Genomic DNA, 19,205 nt, shown 5'->3' on the forward strand with positions numbered 1-19,205 from the left:
ACAAGACAATATATTATGCATGACAATTTAGTGTTTTACTATTGTTTTGTTATTTTTCTTTTTCGTCAAGCATTTTAATAATTAGATCTACATATATACTACATATATATTTTTAATATAGCCATGATACTACAAGAAATTGCCTTAAAAAAAACCGCTAGGCCCGCGAAGCCCACGAGCCCGGCCCGTTAAGCACAGGACCATGTGAGCTTAGGCCCGTCACGGGCCGGTTCCACCCATTAGGCCCACGAAGCCCGGGACCGCCAGAGCCCAGGCCCACAAAGCCCGGCCCGTTTGGCCACGAAGGCCCGGGCCCGGCCCAGAACATGTCATGTTCTAATCCACAGGAAATTCAAGCTTGAGAAGAGCAATTTCATTTCTCCTACAGAGACCAAAAGCCTTAAGCCAAGCGGGAGATGACATGCGCAAATGCGCGGCGAATAGTAAACATCAGTTGGAATTTCAGACAAGAACCTTACTACAATTACCTTGCGCTTCTTGACGCCTGCACAGAATCCAAGTCATTATCAATAGGCAAATCAATCCATCAACACGTCCTAAAACACAATCACTGTAATGACTACAATTCAAATCTACTAGACAAGTTAACTCGTTTTTATATCTCCTGCAGTAGAATCGATCTTGCACGCCATATGTTCGACGAAATTCCTCATCAGGATAGAAATAATAAAACCATATTATGGAACCAAATGATTAGAGCCTATGCTTGGAATGGACCCTTTGAGAAAGCTATTGACTTGTACTATGAAATGGTGGAGTCTGGTGTTAGACCCACAAATTATACATACCCTTTTGTGATCAAGGCTTGTTCTGCTATGCAAGATGTAGAAAATGGTGTAAAGATTCATGAACATGTAAAAAGGCACGGGCTTGATGGTGATGTTTATATTTGTACAGCTTTGGTTGATTTTTATGCCAAGTGTGGGTTATTGGTTGAGGCACGACAAGTGTTCGATGGAATGTGGAAAAGAGATATTGTGGCATGGAATGCGATGATCTCAGGGTGCTCGGTGAATCGTTTGTATTTGGAGATGATGGGTTTGGTTTTCGAAATGCAAGAGAATGGGTTAACACCAAATTCATCTTCAATTGTGGCTATTCTTCCTGCTATTGCGGAAGCTAATAAGTTGCGTGAAGGGAAGGCGGTTCATGGGTATTCTACGAGAAGGGGCTTTGTCAATGATGTAGTTGTTGACACTGGCATTTTGGATGTGTATGCAAAATGCGGTTTGTTGAACTATGCGAAGAGGATTTTTAGAGTCATGACTTTTAAGAATGAGATCACGTGGAGTGCAATGATAGGAGCATATATAACATGTGATTCTACGCAAGAAGGATTGGAACTGTTTGACCACATGAGGGTGGAAGATACTGGGTCTTCTTCTCCTGTCATGCTTGCCACTGTCATTCGAGCTTGTGCTAAGCTGAATGATCTGAGAAGAGGAAGAAAGATGCATGGTTATACTGTTAAGTCGGGGTCCAATTTGGATTTGATGGTGTGTAATACTCTTCTTTCTATGTATGCAAAGTGCGGGAGAATAGATGATGCGCTTAACTTCTTTGAGGAGATGGGTTTAAAAGATTCTGTTTCTTTCAGTGCTATAATTGCAGGGTGTGTTCAGAATGGCCATGCAGAAGAAGCTTTGCAGATTTTCCAAATGATGCAATCGTCTGGGGTCCAGCCAGAATCTGCAACAGTGATGGGAATTTTACCAGCTTGTTCACATTTGGCTGCTCTACAACTTGGAGTTTGCACCCATGGTTACTCGATAGTACGTGGATTTACAGAGGATGTTTCTATTTGTAATGCCCTAATTGACATGTACTCCAAATGTGGTAAAGTCAACATTGCTAGGATTATCTTTGATAAGATGAATAAAAGGGATGTTGTCTCATGGAATGCAATGATTGCTGGATATGGAGTTCACGGTCATGGAAAGGAAGCAATTTCATTGTTCTATGACATGCAGACTGTAGCTCAAATGCCAGATGAGATAACTTTCATTGGTCTCTTATCTGCTTGCAGCCATTCTGGTCTTGTTGCTGAAGGGAAATATTGGTTCTTCAGCATGTGTCAAGAATTCAAAATTAGCCCTAGGATGGATCATTACTTGTGCATGGTGGATCTTTTGGGCCGTGCTGGTCTCCTAGATGAGGCCTATGGTTTTATCCAGAATATGCCTTTTAAACCTGATGTGCGTATTTGGAGTGCTTTGCTTGCTGCTTGTAGAATCCATAAACATATTGTACTAGCAGAAGAAGTATCTAACAAGATCCAATATCTAGGACCTGAAAGTCCAGGTAATTTTGTTCTTTTATCCAACTTGTATACTACTGCTGGGAGATGGGATGACGCTGCTCATATTAGAATTAAGCAGAAGGATTCTGGCTTTAAGAAGAGCCCAGGATGTAGTTGGATTGAAATAAATGGGGTTGTCCATGCATTTGCTGGTGGGGATCAATCCCACCCTCAGTCCACTAAAATAAATGAGAAATTGAAGGAGATTTCAACGGAGATGAAAAAAATGGGGTACAGTGCAGAATCCAGTTTTGTCTACCAAGATGTTGAGGAAGAAGAGAAGGAACAGATTCTGCTTTATCACAGCGAGAAGCTTGCAGTTGCATTTGCATTGCTAAATCTGGATCCTAGCAAGTCCATACTCGTTACAAAGAATTTGCGAGTTTGTGTTGACTGCCATAGTACGCTGAAATACATAACTTTAATTACGAAAAGGGAGATTACAGTGAGGGATGCAAGTCGATTTCATCATTTCAGAGATGGAATATGCAGCTGCGGGGATTTCTGGTGAAGAATGATTGAGACTATTTTTGTTGCTTGATTTAGAAATGATTCAGTTTTCTTCTACACCTACTAATGCAACATTGGCTAACTAAACTAGATTGGTGCAGGGTATTCACAGTTGATATCTTGGCTGTTGTTCTGTTAGACCAATTCCTGAGTACATTACTTGGTAGATTTGACAGTAAACCATTTCTTAGATGAAGGGTGCAGATAAAATTTTGCATTGCATTAAGATGATGAGTGATGAAGATTCGAGGGATGCAGCGTGTGCCTGCTATGTGCTGAGAATACAACATTGCTCAGTTGCTTGTAAAGGGTCTCATCGATCCAGATAAGTGTAATCAGGGGTATAAATTCTGTATTTTGACTGGAAGATCAACTTGGTGCTGCATCCCACGCTGATCATATACCAGATTGGAGTAGTTCTTCATTTTGTGCACTCTGGTCCACTAATTCAAGTACGTTAAGTTTTATCTTAATGTTGGAATACTTGGAAATCTGATATTTACTGTCAATCAGTAACATATTGGAGCTTCATAGAACCTACACCATGGTTAGCACATGCATCAGTGGTTAAAGGTTTTGACTCCATGAACAATCCATCCAGGTAAATCGTGGGCAAATGCTGGATTTCTGCCATTATGCGGACAAGTACTTCAAGCTGTGATTTTAAGTGAGTAGTTCTGTCCTTATATGCTTCTTCATACTAGGATCTACTCAAATTAACTGTAAGGAAGCATTTGATTGGAGGTAGTTGTGACTACTCCCGCAGTTGGTCATATTACCTTAGAGAGCTTGCACCACCCTAAATATCTATCACGCTAGAAGCAATTGCTTGAAATTGATATAATCACTACTACCAACTGCAAAAATTCATTATGTACTCCCAAGACAATAAGTCGAGATGGGGAGAGAATGTTTTTAAGCCATTCTCAAAGTTGTACTCCTTGTAGGAAATTCGTAGTTAGTAATTTACGCGAAACTGAATTTATGATTATACATCTTAACAAAGACACTTTCTCTTTCTAACTTCAAATTGAGCTTCTGCATTTCCATGTAAGGCTATATTAACTTAGGAATCAGTGGATATGGTGTGTTGCTTGCTCCAGCAGCAAGCATTCCAAAACTGGAAGGAATGCACATAGTTGGTCTTAGATTACTCCAATTCTCTATTATTTCCAATAATTAATCGTCATAATTTGACCATTTTATAAGTACTCAACTGCAGCTGGAAACATAAGACTAGTTTTTTTTTTGGTCGAAACCAACTTGTATCCTGAGCCATCGCTTTAGCACTATGCATTATCTGATTTTTGTCTAAAATTCTCAGGATATGCCCTCATAGATATAACATCAAGAAATAGATAGAGGTGGTCCATAAACCATTTTCGAGATAGATGAGGTTTTATCAATCTGTTCTTTGTTGTGAACATCAGTGGGACCTTCTGCTTTCAAAGTCTAATTAGTATGACAATTAGTTGGAAGGCAAAACCATGTGATACTTCAGGTTCTATTGTCTTTAGCTGGTGCCTACACAAAGCCTTTTCAATGCACATTAGTAGGATTGTACAACTTGTCATTGGCCTATATAAACACATACCAAGAGGGGTTTACTATAACAACACTCAGCAAAACCTGAAACCATATAAAACTTTTCTTTGATCTCAAGGTCCTTATTAATTATTCCCATCCTTATTTGCTCATCTGTATTGAACTAAATGGTCATGGCTCTCAGTATGCCTCGTATAATCAAGAAGTCTTCTACAACTGGAGATATTCCAAAGGGCCATTTTGCTGTTTATGTTGGGGAGAAGTAGAAGAAGAGATTTGTAATCTCCATATCGTTCTTGAGCCAATCTTTATTTCAAGATTTGCTTAGTCAAGTTGAGGAAGAATTTGGCTTTGATCATCTGGTGGGTGGTGACACAATTCCCTGCAGGGAGGATGTGTTTGTTGATCTTACTTCTCGTTTGAGTAGGATCTGAGGCTTTTTCTTTCACAGTTTTGTGAAGAACTTACCTGAATTTTGCAGTTTGTACACTAGAAGAGTTAGGAAAGACACGTCATTCATACCGTATCACTGAAAATTAGATAGATGAGGCTACGGTTAGTTGCAACAATAGATCCCAATTGAATGTAATTTTGACAAGAGACAAACATCATATTCTTTAGCAAATGAAATCTGTTCAGCTTCATTCTTTAGCCAATTGTTTTTTCAGTATTCTTGTTGGAGAAATTCCTTTGCTAATGTTGATTAAATCATCAGATTAAGTCAATTTATTACTAAAAGAATTGATTAATACAGCTAAATTTTATTCTTGGTTCCCATAAAATTTTAGGCGATTCGCAGCCTGTCGCCCGATTCATGAAGATGTCGGGGATTTTAGCACGCGAAAAATTAGAAATTGTTCCAAATTTCTGTTTTATGGCCCTAAAACGCTAAAAATGAGGAACAAACATGGCAAAACAATGATTATTATTCTAGGTTGTTCTGATGGGCCCGCAAAATTTTAGGCGATTCAGAGCTCGTCGCTCGATGGCGTGGACATTAGCACACGAAAAATTAGAAATCATTCTGAATTCCTCTTTTATGGCCCTAAAATACCAAAAGACGAGGAATGATCATGGCAGAGCGATGACTATTGTTCATTAGGTCGTTTCTAATGACCCACAAAATTTTAGGCGATTTAGAGACCGTCGCCCGAATTCATGAAGATGATGTGAACATAGCACAAGAAAAACTAAAAATCATCCTGAATTCTTGTTTTATGGGCCTAAACGCTAAAAAAGAGCAACAAACATGGCGAAACAATGACTATTGTTCATTAGGCCGTTTCTGATTGGCCCACAAACTTTTAGGTGTTGCAGAGCCCATCGTCCGAATCCATGAAGATGACATGGACATTATCACACGAAAAATTAGAAATCGTCCTGGATTCCTGTTTATTGTCCTAAAATGGCAAAAATAAGGAATAGTCATAGCGAAGCAATTACTATTGTTCACTAGATCGTTTCTGATGGGCCCACAAAATTAACGAACCCATCACTCGAATTCATGAAGATAGCGTGGACATTACACAAAAAATTAGAAATCGTCATGAATTCTTATTTTATGACCCTAAAATATCAAAAAATAAGGACGATCAATGCGAAGCAATTACTATTGTTTCGCTATGATCGTTCTTAGTTTTTTGGCGTTTTAGGGCCAAAAAACTAGAATTCCGCCATATTCCTAGATTTTCGTGTGCTATAGCCCATGCCATCTGCATGCATCCGGACGATCAGACCCGAACCGCCTAAAATTTTGCCGGCCCATAAAAAAATGACCGAAGGAACAGTAGTCATCGCTTTGCCATAATCATTCCACGTTTTCTGGCATTTTAGGGCTTAAAAAATGGAATTCCGTCTGATTCTCAGATTTTTGTATGCTATAACCCAAGTCAACTTCATGCATCCGGACAATCGGACCCAAACCGCCTAAAATTTTATCGGCTCATCAAAAACGACCTAAGGAATATTAGTCATCGCTCACGCCATCTGCATGCATCGGGCCGAACAAAGTTGAACCGTCTAAAATTTTGTCGGCCCATCAAAAACGACCTGAGAAAGAATAGTCATCGCTTTGCCATGATAATTCCTTATTTTTTTGGCATTTTAGGGCCAAAAAATTAAAATTTTGCCCGATTTCCAGATTTTCTTGTGTTATAAGCCCAAGCCATCTACATGCATCTGGGCGACCGGACCCGAACCGCATAAAATTTTTTTGGTCCATCAAACGCGACCTAAGGAACAATATCATCGCTTCGCCATGACCATTCTTTGTTTTTTTAGCGTTTTAGGGCCAAAAAATAGGAATTCAACATGATTGCCAGATTTTCATGTGCATAGTCTACGCCATCAACATGAATTCGGGCGACCGGCTCCGAATCTCCTAAAATTTTGCTGGCCCACCAAAAATAATCTAAGGAACAATAGTCATCGCTTCGCCATGAGTGTTCTTTGTTTTTGGCGTTTTAGGGACCTAAAATAGGAATTCAACATGGTTTTCAAATTTTCGTTTGCTATAGCCCATTCCATCTGCATGAATTCGGGAAACCGGCTCTGAATCTCCTAAAATTTTGCCGGACTACAAAAAACGGCCTAAAGAATAATCGCTTTGTGATGACCGTTCCTCATGTTTTGGCATTTTAGGGCTCTAAAATAGGAATTCAACACGATTTCCAGAATTTCGTGTGCTATAGTCCATGCCATCTGCATGAATTCAGGCGGTCGGCTCCGAATCTCCTAAAAAAATTCCGGACCATAAAGACGACCTACAGAACAATAGTTATCATCATTTTGTTTTGGCGTTTTACGGCCATAAAACAGAAATTCAGCATGATTTTCAAATTTTCGTGTGTTATAGTCCACGTCATCTGCATGAAATTGGGCGATCGACTTTGAGTCGCCTAAAATTTTGTGGGCCCATAAAAAACGAACTAAGAAATAATAGTTATCGCTTCTCCATGACTATTGTTCTCTCTCTTCCTTTTTTTGAGAAGGTAACAATTTGTATATTAATATGAAGACTTCACTGAAATTGTGAAGTCACCCATAGTTACACTGTGAGTGTCCATACAAAATAAACAAAAAAAGGTCATTGTTCACCCAAGATCTTCTTAAACTAAATCTAAGGCATCTAAGATGGATTCATGATCCTCCAAAAGCTTTCCTTTACACCAAAAATAAAAAAGAGCTACACATTTCATCTTTATCTTCTAGATGTTGTTGAGGTTTCCTTCAAAACATCTTTGATTTCTCTCTTCCTATACTGACCACCATATACAAGCTGGGACAATTCTCCATCTTTATTTGTCTCTCGAGAGTGTTCCCTCTTTATTCCAGCTAGCTAGAATATCAAGGACTCTTTCTGGCATTGCCCATGGAACTCCCCTTAGACTAATAAAGATCCTCCATATCTGGATAGTGTATTTGCAATGAAAAAAAAAATGGTTGATTGTCTCTGCCTGCTCCCCACATAAGTAACACCTAGAACACAGTTGGAATCTCCTTTTTGTCAAGTTATCTTGTGTTAGGAGAGCATCTTTTACTAATAACCAGGTGAAGCATGTGACCTTATATGGAATTTTGACTTTCCATATCATCTTCCATGGCCAATATCCAATTTGATTGTTTGCAAGGTTGTATTCTTTGTACGCACTCCTTACTGAGAACTTTCCTTGCCCATTCCCTTGCCACATGATGATGTTTTGGCTTGAGTTGATTCCAGTGAATTGTTCCAAGACCCTATAAAACTCAGTCAGCTTGTCGATCTCCCAAATGTTTAAACTTCTCCTGAAAGTGAGGCTCCATCCTTGGGCTGTCCAAACCTCTGCTAAAACTGCTTGTTGTTGCTGATTCAGTTCATGAATGTCAGGGAATAGATCCTTCAAGGATCCTTGTCCTAACCAATTGTCATTCCACAGAGAAACGTTACTTCCACTTTCTACTTTGAACTTTGATTTGTTGATCACTTTTCACCAAAGATTTCTAATTGATCTCCACAAGCTGACACCATATGGACTTCTCATTGACTTGGTTGTCCAGTTTCCTTTATTTCATATTTATCCCTAATGACCTCTATCCACAAGGTTTGATCTTCTACCGCCAGTTTCCGTAGCCACTTCATCATTAGGCATTGGTTTTGCACTTTTAAATTCTTTATTCTTAGACCCTCTGCCCTTTTGCTGGAAGTCAGGACATCCCACTTCACCAGGTGAAATTTCTTTTTTCCAGTGTTGCCTTCCCACTGAAAGTTTCTTCTCATAGCATCAATTCTCTTTATCACATAGATTGGAGCTGGAAATAAGGACATCATGTATGTAGGCATGGCATCAAGCACAGAGTTGATCAGAGTTAGTCTTCCTCCCATGGATAGGTATTGATTTTTCCAGTTTGCTAATTTCTTCTCACATTTCGCTAATACATTGTTCCATATTCCTTTTGCCTTACTTTTTGCACCCAAAGGCATCCTCAAATAAATAGTCGGAAGCTCCCTTACTGTCCTCCCCCCCCCCAGAATGTTGGCCAAGTTTTGGATACCTGGCACCTCATTAATTGGGCAGATGAAACTTTTCTGCCAGTTAATGTGGAGCCCGGAAAAAGCTTCAAATAGAATGAAGATCACCCTCAGAATCTTTACATGTTCACTTTCAGCTTCGCAAAACACCAAGGTATCATCAGCGTACTGCAAGTGTGATATCCTCATGTTACTATTAGCTCTACTACTCACTTTGAAGCCTCTGATCCATTCATTTGTTTGTGCTACCTTTACCAGGTCATTTAGTCCTTCCATGGCAATAATGAACAGAAAGGGGAAAAGAGGATCCCCTTGTCTTAGCCCCCTCTGATATTGGAAAAAACCAGTTGGGCCCCATTGATCAGGATTGAGAAGCTTACTGTTGAAATACAGGATCGTATCCAACCAATCCACCTTTCTCTGAAGCTCATCCTTCTTAGAGTATTAAGAAGATACTCTCAATTCAAATGATCATATGCTTTCTCGATGTCAAACTTGCACATCATCCCCGGTTCTTTGGTTGTTTTCCTTGTGTCAATACATTTATTAGCTATTAAGATTGCATCTATGATCTGTCTGCCCCTGATGAAAGCCATTTGTTGTGAATCCACCAGTTTGTTGATCACCTTTTTGAGTTTCTCAATTAGAAGCTTTAAAATTGTCTTGTATATACTGCCTATCAAACTGATAGGCTTGAAGTCTCTTAATTCTTTGGCCCCCACCTTTTTTGGAATTAGAGCCACAAAAATTGGAACCACATCATCCTTGACTACCTCCCAACACTTGTTGAAGAAAGCCATTGAGAACCTATCAGGACCAGGTGCTTTGTCTCCTGCACATGCCCTCACACTGTCCCATATTTTATGTTCTTCAAATGGACTTTGAAGCATTGAATTATCTTCTGATGAGATCCTTGGATGGTTCCTACTAGTTACTGATGGCCTCCATTCCTCTTCTCTAATGTATAAATTCTTATAGAATCTGATGATCTCCCTCTCAATATCTTCTGGATTTTGAAGAGTTTCCCCTTCCACCATCAACTAGTCAATGTGGTTGTATCTCCTGTGGGCATTTGCTATTCTGTGAAAAAACTTTGTGTTTCTATCTCTCTCTTTCAACCACAATGTCCTGGATCTCTGCTCCAAGCTACTTCCTCTCGATTTGCAATCTCCTCAAGTTCCGTGGACAGTTATGTTTTAGTTAGGATTTTCACATCAGAAAGACCTCTTTGTTCATGTACCTTTTCCAAATCTACCAATTGAGTGAGGATGTTTGATTTCTACCTGGCTAGGTTACCCTCAACTGATTTGCTCCACTCCTTTAATTTTACTTTTAAGACTTTGAGTTTAAAAGCCAGAATAAAGTTTGGTCTTCCTCGGCAAGTAAAGGACTTCCACCACTCTTCAATTCTGCTCATGAACCCATCAGTCTGAAGCCACCAATTCTTGAACGTGAAGTATGACTTGACTGGTTCCCAGGAGCCTGATTGAAGCATTACAGGGTAGTGATCTGAAAACACTCTCTGCACCAATTGTTGTTTTATGTTGGTGAAGTTTTCATTCCAGCCAGCTGAGAATAGGAATCTGTCCAGTCTGGTTGCTAATAAATGTCTATCTCCCTTCCTCCGTGTGTGCTCTCCACCAGCTAGTTGGATATCTACAAGCTCCATGTCTTCTATGAAGCTAGAGAAGTCCATCATTGCTCTTGATATTCTGGAGCAATTACTCTTCATTGAAGGGAACCTCACTATATTGAAATCCCACAAACCACCCAAGGACCCTCAAATAGACCTCTAACCCATGCCAATTCCCACCAGACTTCCTCCCTCTTTATCCTGTCATTTGGGGCATACACTCCTGATATATAGAAAGTATACTCCTGAGGTTTCCCTGAAAGTTTACAAGTTATGGTATGAGCTCCAATACCAACCACCTCCCCCTCCCACTCTATATCATCCCACATAACTATAATTCCCCCTCTTGTCCCACTAGCTTCAAGTTGAACATGTCTAACCCATCTATTGCCCCATAATTCCTTCATTAAATCCCTGACATCCCCCTCTACTTTTGATTCTTGTAATCACACTATCCCTGCCTTCCATTTGAGTAACAAACTTTTAATCAATCTCCTTTTCCTCACTCTATTCAACCCCCTCACATTCCATGACAAAATATTCACAATCATTGATTAAACATCAATATGGACCCTCCCACCCCCCACCCCACCTGCTTCTCATTCCATTGCTTTTGAAGTTACTCCTAAGTTCTAAGGCCTTTAATTCCTTGACTCCCTTCCTTTTTGGTGTCTGGCTGGACTGTGTAATTGCTTTCCCTCTGCTGGACTGTCTCCTACTATCTATTTTCATAAATAGCTCCATTGCTTCTCGCTCACACCCACTGAAATCCACCTCAAATTCCTTGCTCAATTTTATGATATTCTGGTGAACCCATATGGATACCTCGAAGTCCAGATCATTTTCTTCCTCTAGAATTTGTTGATTAAGTGGTTCAACATCTTTAATTGCCCAATCCATGGTTCCGTCATTATCTGTTGCATGCAAAATTAAATGAGCAATTTGGAGTTCTCCGTATTTGCTGTCTTCGTCCATTTTCTATTTCTCTTCTTCTTCATTTTTTTCCTCGCTTATGATATCGCCTCTGTGAGGCAGTTCCTTTGTCACGTTATTTTGTTCCTTTACCGCTAGGCTAAATTGAAGAGCATTTATTTCTTCACTTACTGGATCAGGTCTATAATGAGAAATAGGCTTATAAAAAAAATTCTCCTCATAAATCACTTGGGCCAATGAGTCTGGGCCCAAGCTCCTTCTCAGAGCAGTCTTAATATTTGCTAAAGGTTCGTCACGTGACTGGTCACGTGACTTATTAAAATCCCACTCACTGGAACTACCCACGTGCTTTATTTGTTGATTAACTCTTCGAGCCCCACCCCCTTTATTTAGGTTAAGTTCTTTTACCCTTTGTTTTGGAACCCTCCCTTTTACCTGCTGGACATAGCCCTCTTCTTCTTCCTTCTCCCCCTCAGAAAATCTCACCGGAGTCTCACACCATATTTGAATCTCAAAGATGTCGCCGTCACTTTCAATTTTCACTGTTTTGGGGGTCGATGACCCGTCCCCTCTCACTTTAATTCTAGTCCATTTCAAATAGTTTTTAAGCTCTATTTCTTCCTCCGTCTCTAGCCATCCTCCACAGACCTCCCCCACTTCTCTGAAAACTTTAGGAGACCGTAGATGAAGAGGAAGCCCTAATAACCTAATCCATGTATGTTCTATTCTTTTGTTTTTCGGCATCGTACCCACCATTGGATTCCACCATTGAAGCTTCATTTTTTCTTTCTTCCAGTACTAGTCATTCTTCATCACAAATTCAGTAGCCATTTTTTACGAGAATTCAAACAGAAATCTATTCTGGTCCATTTCGTATATGTTAATCCCATTTGCTTGTACCCAGAGCTTTAGTGTCCATCTTCGAACTTCCGAGAGGGTTACTAGTTCTGAGTCTCCATCTGCTATTAATCCCACCAGACATCTGCCCAAACCTCATTGTGGCTTTGGACTCCTTTTATATGGATTATGTCACCATCTTGTTGAGTTTCTGCTTCATTCATCTCTCTGTTGGCCCACTTAGATTTCTGACAGTGTTTGAGAACATTAAACCCTCTTCGGCCACCCTAAGAGCATTTGATGCGTTCCTTCTTTCCCCGCCATTAATGAACCTCTCAATCTTTGTCGCTATTTCTGACCATCCTGAGTTGAAAGTCACTTTTGGTACAATAATAACTGATCTCCCCCTGTTATGGACCCTGATTATGGAAATGTAGCGACCATATTTGTTGAAGTTTCTTGCACAAAAGGTCTATGAGTATTGGTCTTTACTTTTCCATCTTTTGACAATTTGCCTCTCTTTTGAAGCTTCTTTCAGATTCCCACACAACCACAACATTGTCTTTTTGTTGAAAGTAGTCCTTCTAATAAAGTCTATGCCTCTTTCAGTCCACTCAATCCAGTCTTCATTAATGGTTGGCCTTCTTTCTATCTCATAAGATTTGAATCCCATTGCAAAGTAGATAATGTTCTCCTTCATGCTGGACATTGCTCAAAATACTCGACTTAATCACAAGGAGGTTAAAAACAGTAATCAGTAAATACAGGAGATTAAAAACAGTAATCAGTAAATACATAAGGTGATCGCTGAGGAGAATTTAGTTGAATTCCGGCCATGAAAGACGCAGGGGGGAAGCTCTGCTAACCTAGAAAGTAGGAGAGAGAGGAAACTTTGGGAACTATGCCTGGGAGACCCGGGTTCGATTCCCTGTAACGGAATTTTCTGCTTCTCTCTTTCACACACACAAAAATGGCAGCCGCCTTTCACCCCATTTGTTTTCATTTGGTTGGTTTTGAGTAGTAAAAAACACCTCAAAACTCATATAACCGGAACAGAAACTTAGAACTAGCACTTTAGCAAGACAATACTTTTTTTTTTTAAAATTGAAGTGCATTTATAGATTTCAGATATTAAGGGGCTGTACAGTGAGGACCCACACAACCACAACATTGTCTTTTTGTTGAAAGTAATCCTTCTAATAAAGTCTATGCCTCTTTCAGTCCACTCAAATCAGTCTTCATCAATGGTTGGCCTTCTTTCTATCTCATAAGATTTGAATCCCATTGCAAAGTAGATAATGTTCTCCTTCATGCTGGACATTGCTCAAAATACTCGACTTAATCGCAAGGAGATTAAAAATAGCAATCAGTAAATACAGGAGATTAAAAACAGTAATCAGTAAATACAGGAGATTAAAAACAGTAATCAGTAAATACATAAGGTGATCGCTGAGGAGAATTAGTTGAATTCCGGCCATGAAAGACGCCGGGGGGAAGCTCTCCTAACCTAGAAAGTAGGAGAGAGAGGAAACTTTGGGAACTGTGACTGGGAGACCCGGGTTCGATTCCCTGTAACGGAATTTTCTGCTTCTCTCTTTCACACACACAAAAATGGCAGCCGCCTTTCACCCCATTTGTTTTCATTTGGTTGGTTTTGAGTAGTAAAAAACACCTCAAAACCCATATAACCGGAACAGTAACTTAGAACTAGCACTTTAGCAAGACAATACCTTTTTTTTTTTAAATTGAAGTGCATTTATAGATTTCAGATATTAAGGGGTTGTACAGTAAGGACTCAAATAAAAAATTTCCGTTACGATATTAAGGGGCTGTACAGTGAGGACCCAAATAAAAATTTCCGTTACCGAGAATCGAACCCAGGTCTCCTAGGTGAAAGCCAGATATCCTAACCGCTGGACGATAACGGATTATGTTGAAATTTGTTGCCAGCATTTAATATTTATAATCGAAATCACAGGGACTGACAACAATGATCATCGTAAGAAGTTTAAGAATGATCACTACATTTTGTGCACCCATTAAAAATTTACCCGCACTCAATATTTACGTCATAGCAATAGATGGACGACATGTATTTAAATGAAGACTTCTAACCCTTAAACATTTTAATTATTTTGCATTCTTACTTTATTAAATTAATTAATTAGAATAAATTAATATGATTTAGTATAAATACCAAATACAATAAGTATTGTCACTACTTATTTAATGCATCCATGCCATTCGTTTAGTCACGTCTGTTACAGCAAATGAGCCGTATGCGAACATACACGAGCCGTATATTTTAATTAAGAAAATCAAACTTAGATTTAGAAAAATAATACTCTCTGTCTCAATTTATGTAATATTTTTTTTAGTCGGGCCCAAAAAAATTGACATTTTTCGATATTAGTACTTCATTTATCCCAATTTATGTGTCATACTTTTCTTTCTAATATATTCCCAAAAAAAAATGTCATACTTCCTTACTTAGAAACAATTTAACTTTTAAACTTCCTACTTTATCCCTAGCTAGTATTAGTACCCGCGCGGATGCGCGGACACTAATCATGTCAAATATTTAAGTTATTTGGATTGTATGTAAATAATCTTAAAATTTACACTTTCTCAGTAAATATAGATAATCATTGGATATTAACTACATGAAAAAAATTAACCATTTCTTCTATTTTTTCTTTTTTGATATCATTCTTGCGGTGTCATTGGATCCTAAAAATAGTCAGGAAACAAAATAATACTCGTATTTATGGCAAAACAATCAAATGTTGAGACAATGAATGACTCTTTGGATAAGACTTAACTCTTTTACTACTATTTGAACTCTTATTTGGTGTGTTGATATCTCTTAAAAAATATTTCTTTCTTAAAATTTCAATTTTTAAAACATTATTTTTCAATAATAATTATTTTTCTAATAATGTAATTGAAAATATTATTTTAATTCAAAACTCATTTTAGTTGGCTATCTAAAAATATAAAAAATTATGTAGCTAGTGAATTTTTTTACTCCATTTTGATATTTGATATTAACCATGTTAAATATCTGAGTTATTTGAATTATATTTAAATAACCTTAACATTTAAACCTTCTAAATAATTATAGATAATCGTAAGGTATTAATTAAGAAACACTACATGAAAAAGACTAACATTTTCTCAATTCTCGTAGTGATAATTTTATTTTTGCACTATTCTCATAGGTGTCATTGGAACCTAAAAATAGCCACAAAGTGAAATAATAACTCATATTTATGGCAAAGCACAAAGGTTGACACGATATAAACGATTCTTTGATTACGACGTGACTCTTATACTACGACTTGAACTCTTATTTGGTATGATTTTATCTTTCAAAAAATATTTCTATTTTGAAATTTCAATTTCTAAAACTTTATATATATATATATATATATATATTATAATTGATTATCTTTATAATGATGCAAGTGAAGATATTATCCTTAATTTAAAATTCACTTTAATCGGCTATCTAAAAATTTAAATGATTCTTTGACTGGATTTATTTCAGTATGACTCCACTATAAGTTTATCGATATCTCTAGCCCCAGAATTTGAATTTTTAATACCCTATATATACAAAAAAAAAAAATTCTTTGAATCATTAAATGTTAAATTAGTTGATTATTATTATAAAACATTGCATATATTGTCTTAAAATTGGCAAGCATTTTATTTTTCGACACCATACTTGGCTTAACCTCAATGCAAACTACTCAAATTGCATTCCAATTCAAATTCGAATATCATATCAGTTTGTTAGTAATAGTAATTTTTTAAAAATGACACATAATATAAATTAAAAAAAAATATTCGAAGATATCCTTATCTTATAATCTATGTATTTGAGTTGAAAAAAAAATATTTGAAATCGATGAGATTAACTTTCAAATTTTTTATACTCAACAAAGATGAAACATAAGAAGAAATTTGTTGTCATCTTTTATTTCTCGTTTTTAGATCTTTCTAACATTTTTTCAATATTTATTTTCTTTTATCTTTTTTTTTTATGTCATTATTTCTTTTGTTACAAAAATTAATTTATTTCACTATAAAAGGATGAGTTTTAATAAAAATTATTTACATATGAACTTTAATTATATTTTTATTCTTTGGTTGAAATTATTTTATATTTTTCTTTTAGCTTTATCTAATCAGCCTAAATAGGTGCTCACCCGACCACTTAAATTAAAAAATTGAATGATGTGTAATTTATATATAATCAATATATAATATGTGTATAATTGATAATATGTGAATTGGACTATAATTAGGCCCTAAAGAACCACCTTCTTGAATAGTTTTTATGGTAAAAAGTGATAACAAAATGCTCTGATTAGTGTTTTTCATGCGTTGCAGGCTATATACAATAAAAGAAGTCTATGGAGTACTTTTGGGATCAATTATGGAGAAAAAGAGGCCAATCGTACAATATCCGCTAAGTGCACCACGTGAAGGCAGCAAAACCAGAATTGGAGATGGACTGTCCCGGTCCCGGCGTAACCGCGGTCGGACCGCGACAGAAGGCTGTTGCGGATTCTGAGAGGCTAGTTGGTCGCGGTCCTGGCGTAACCGCGGTAGGACCGCGATAGGAAGCGGAAAATTGAGGGACTGAAGTGCAAAATACGGGATTTTTAGCCCAAAACCCTATATTAAACAATAGAACTCGCCCAAGGGAGGCATAAAATATATTTAGAGTACTTTGGCAAGAAAAACAAGTGTGAGAGATCACCCAAACATCATATTTTCTTCTTCTCTTTATTTTTCTGGCAATTTTGATCATGAATATTTTCATAGTCTATTTACCCATTGTCATGAGTAGCTAAATCCTTTGTCTAGGGTTTTGATGGAACCTATTGAAGGATGAACTTCTTGATTATGTTAATATAGTTTGTCAGTTTAATCTCTATTTGTTCAACTACGTGTTTGTTGTAGTTAATTGACAGGATCCTCAATTAGCTGTGCCTATTTAGTATGCATAACTCGGGAGAGAGTGCATATTTAGGTAATTGTTGAACAACATCACTCCCAAAGTATAAGAGGGATCTATAACTGCGGGTTTAAAGGCGGGATTTGGGATAACGAAGTCTTGGGTGCAATCTAAAGTGAATTGTAATAAACAAAGCCAGCTAACGTATCTCGGGAGAGTGCGTCTAGTAAATTATCGTGATTACTAGGGAGAGATTCACGGTAAAAAGAGTGTTCATGGTTGATAGAGATGTGTTGGTAAATCTATATGAAACATAAACAAAAGGGATTCCATCAATAGGGGAAATCACTACCTTAGCACCTTCTCATTATTGTTCACAACTTAAGCATATTTAGTTTACAACTGTTTATTGACTTTCAATCTTAGTTATTAAATATACCATCAACTGTTATTCACAACGTTTGGGAAAGTTGATTCTAAAAAATTTAGTAAGTCCAACGAAAGTAATTGATAGGTTAATTCTCTGTGGATTCGACTCTGGGCATAAATGCTCAGGTTATATTTGCAACGTCCGCATTGTCCTTTTATAAGGCATAGTTGGGCGTGATCAAATTTTTGGCGCCGTTGCCGGGGAATTAACGGTGTTATCAATTACAATTGAAAGAAGTACAAAAATTCTTATTGTAGTCATTTTTTCTCTAAACCCAATTTTTACATTGAAATTTTAACGTTTGTTGACTTGGTTGCACAGGTGCATGCCTAGAAACACATCGAGATCTCGTGAAGTATTTGAAGCATTATCAGATCCCGAGAAAGTTTTCAAGGCCTTGAATCGGGCTAATCGTAAAAACAAACAACAACCAACAACTGCACAATTCGAAACAGTCATAGGGGATCACGAGGAAAACCCAGCGGTACCAATAGTGCCAGAGGCTGCTCTCTATGACTGGGCACAACCCACAGCTGAAAATCTGTCCACAGCCATTGTAGTTCCGCAGATACAGGCTGAGTCATTCCAAATTACGAATAACATGCTGCACTTGTTGCAGAACAAGAGACTATTTTCGGGGTCACAAGTTGAAGATCCTCAGCAGCACTTGAAGAACTTCCTCTCTATCTGCAAAACCCAAAGGCAGCCCAACGTAACTCCTGAAGCAATCAAGCTGTTATTGTTTCCATTCTCAGTGACAGGAGCTGCCCAGACTTGGCTAAACTCACTTCCCATAAATTCTATAACAACTTGGGATGAGTTAGTCAGGCAATTCCATAACAGGTTCCACCCACCCAATAAGACTGCTCAACAAATTGATGAAATTTTGAGTTTTAAACAGTGACCAATGGAGACACTGCATGAAACATGGGAGCGCTTTAAAAGGATGCTGGTTATATGCCCGCACCATGGTATTCCAGATCTGATGTTGGGGCAGCGGTTTTACATGGGATTGTCAGACAGCGTGAAGAACATTGTTGATACTTCAGCTGGTGGAGCATTTTTGAGAAAAACATGGAGAGAAGGCCAGAGTCTGCTTGACAAGATGGCACAAAATTTAGGATGGACAACCAGGAATGCACCTATCACTCCAGTGCTTCACTCAGTGCCCTTAGATCCATCCAACTCTATGGCTGAAAATATGGCCACCTTATTGACACAGATGAGTATACTCACCAAAAAAGTGGAAGAGTCAGGGCAGAAGCAGCGGGTACACATCGTAGATACTACCAATGGGGGTTTGTGCGCATCTTGCATTAGTCAGCCAATCGGTAACCAATGGAATGCAGAACATGATCATCACCACTACCCTGAAGACATGAATTATGTGTCTAATTATGGAGGCCAGAGACAGGGTGTTTAGAATTGGGGCCAGCAAAATCAACAATACAGGCCAGTCCATCCACAGTTCAACAATGGAAACATGGGAGGTATGAGACCCCCTAACAATATGGCACCTTA

The 19,205-nt window shown here is 38.0% G+C and overlaps 1 protein-coding gene and 2 non-coding genes across 4 annotated transcripts; 1 reads left to right on the top strand and 2 right to left on the bottom strand.

Moving 5' to 3' along the window:
- The first annotated feature begins 393 nt into the window (after positions 1-393).
- LOC104245969 (pentatricopeptide repeat-containing protein At3g16610) lies at positions 394-5,031 on the top strand. Of its 2 annotated transcripts, none has more exons than XM_009801682.2 (2): positions 394-3,497; positions 4,155-5,031. In XM_009801682.2, the coding sequence occupies exon 1, from the start codon at positions 417-419 to the stop codon at positions 2,829-2,831; it is 2,415 nt and encodes an 804-aa protein (XP_009799984.1). In that variant the 5' UTR covers positions 394-416; the 3' UTR covers positions 2,832-3,497; positions 4,155-5,031. The 2 variants fall into 2 exon arrangements, with proteins under 2 accessions (XP_009799984.1, XP_009799985.1); XM_009801683.2 differs by having other exon boundaries at positions 394-3,282; positions 3,432-5,031.
- Positions 5,032-14,141: 9,110 nt separating this feature from the next.
- TRNAE-UUC (transfer RNA glutamic acid (anticodon UUC)) lies at positions 14,142-14,213 on the bottom strand. Its single transcript has one exon. It is a non-coding gene; the product is annotated as a tRNA-Glu (tRNA).
- A 4,339-nt stretch (positions 14,214-18,552) lies between these two features.
- Positions 18,553-18,659, bottom strand: LOC138876660 (small nucleolar RNA R71). Its single transcript, XR_011402002.1, has one exon. It is a non-coding gene; the product is annotated as a small nucleolar RNA R71 (small nucleolar RNA).
- Positions 18,660-19,205: the final 546 nt, after the last annotated feature.

Source organism: Nicotiana sylvestris, chromosome 8 (genome assembly GCF_000393655.2).
Source record: "Nicotiana sylvestris chromosome 8, ASM39365v2, whole genome shotgun sequence".
Taxonomy (NCBI): domain Eukaryota; kingdom Viridiplantae; phylum Streptophyta; class Magnoliopsida; order Solanales; family Solanaceae; genus Nicotiana; species Nicotiana sylvestris.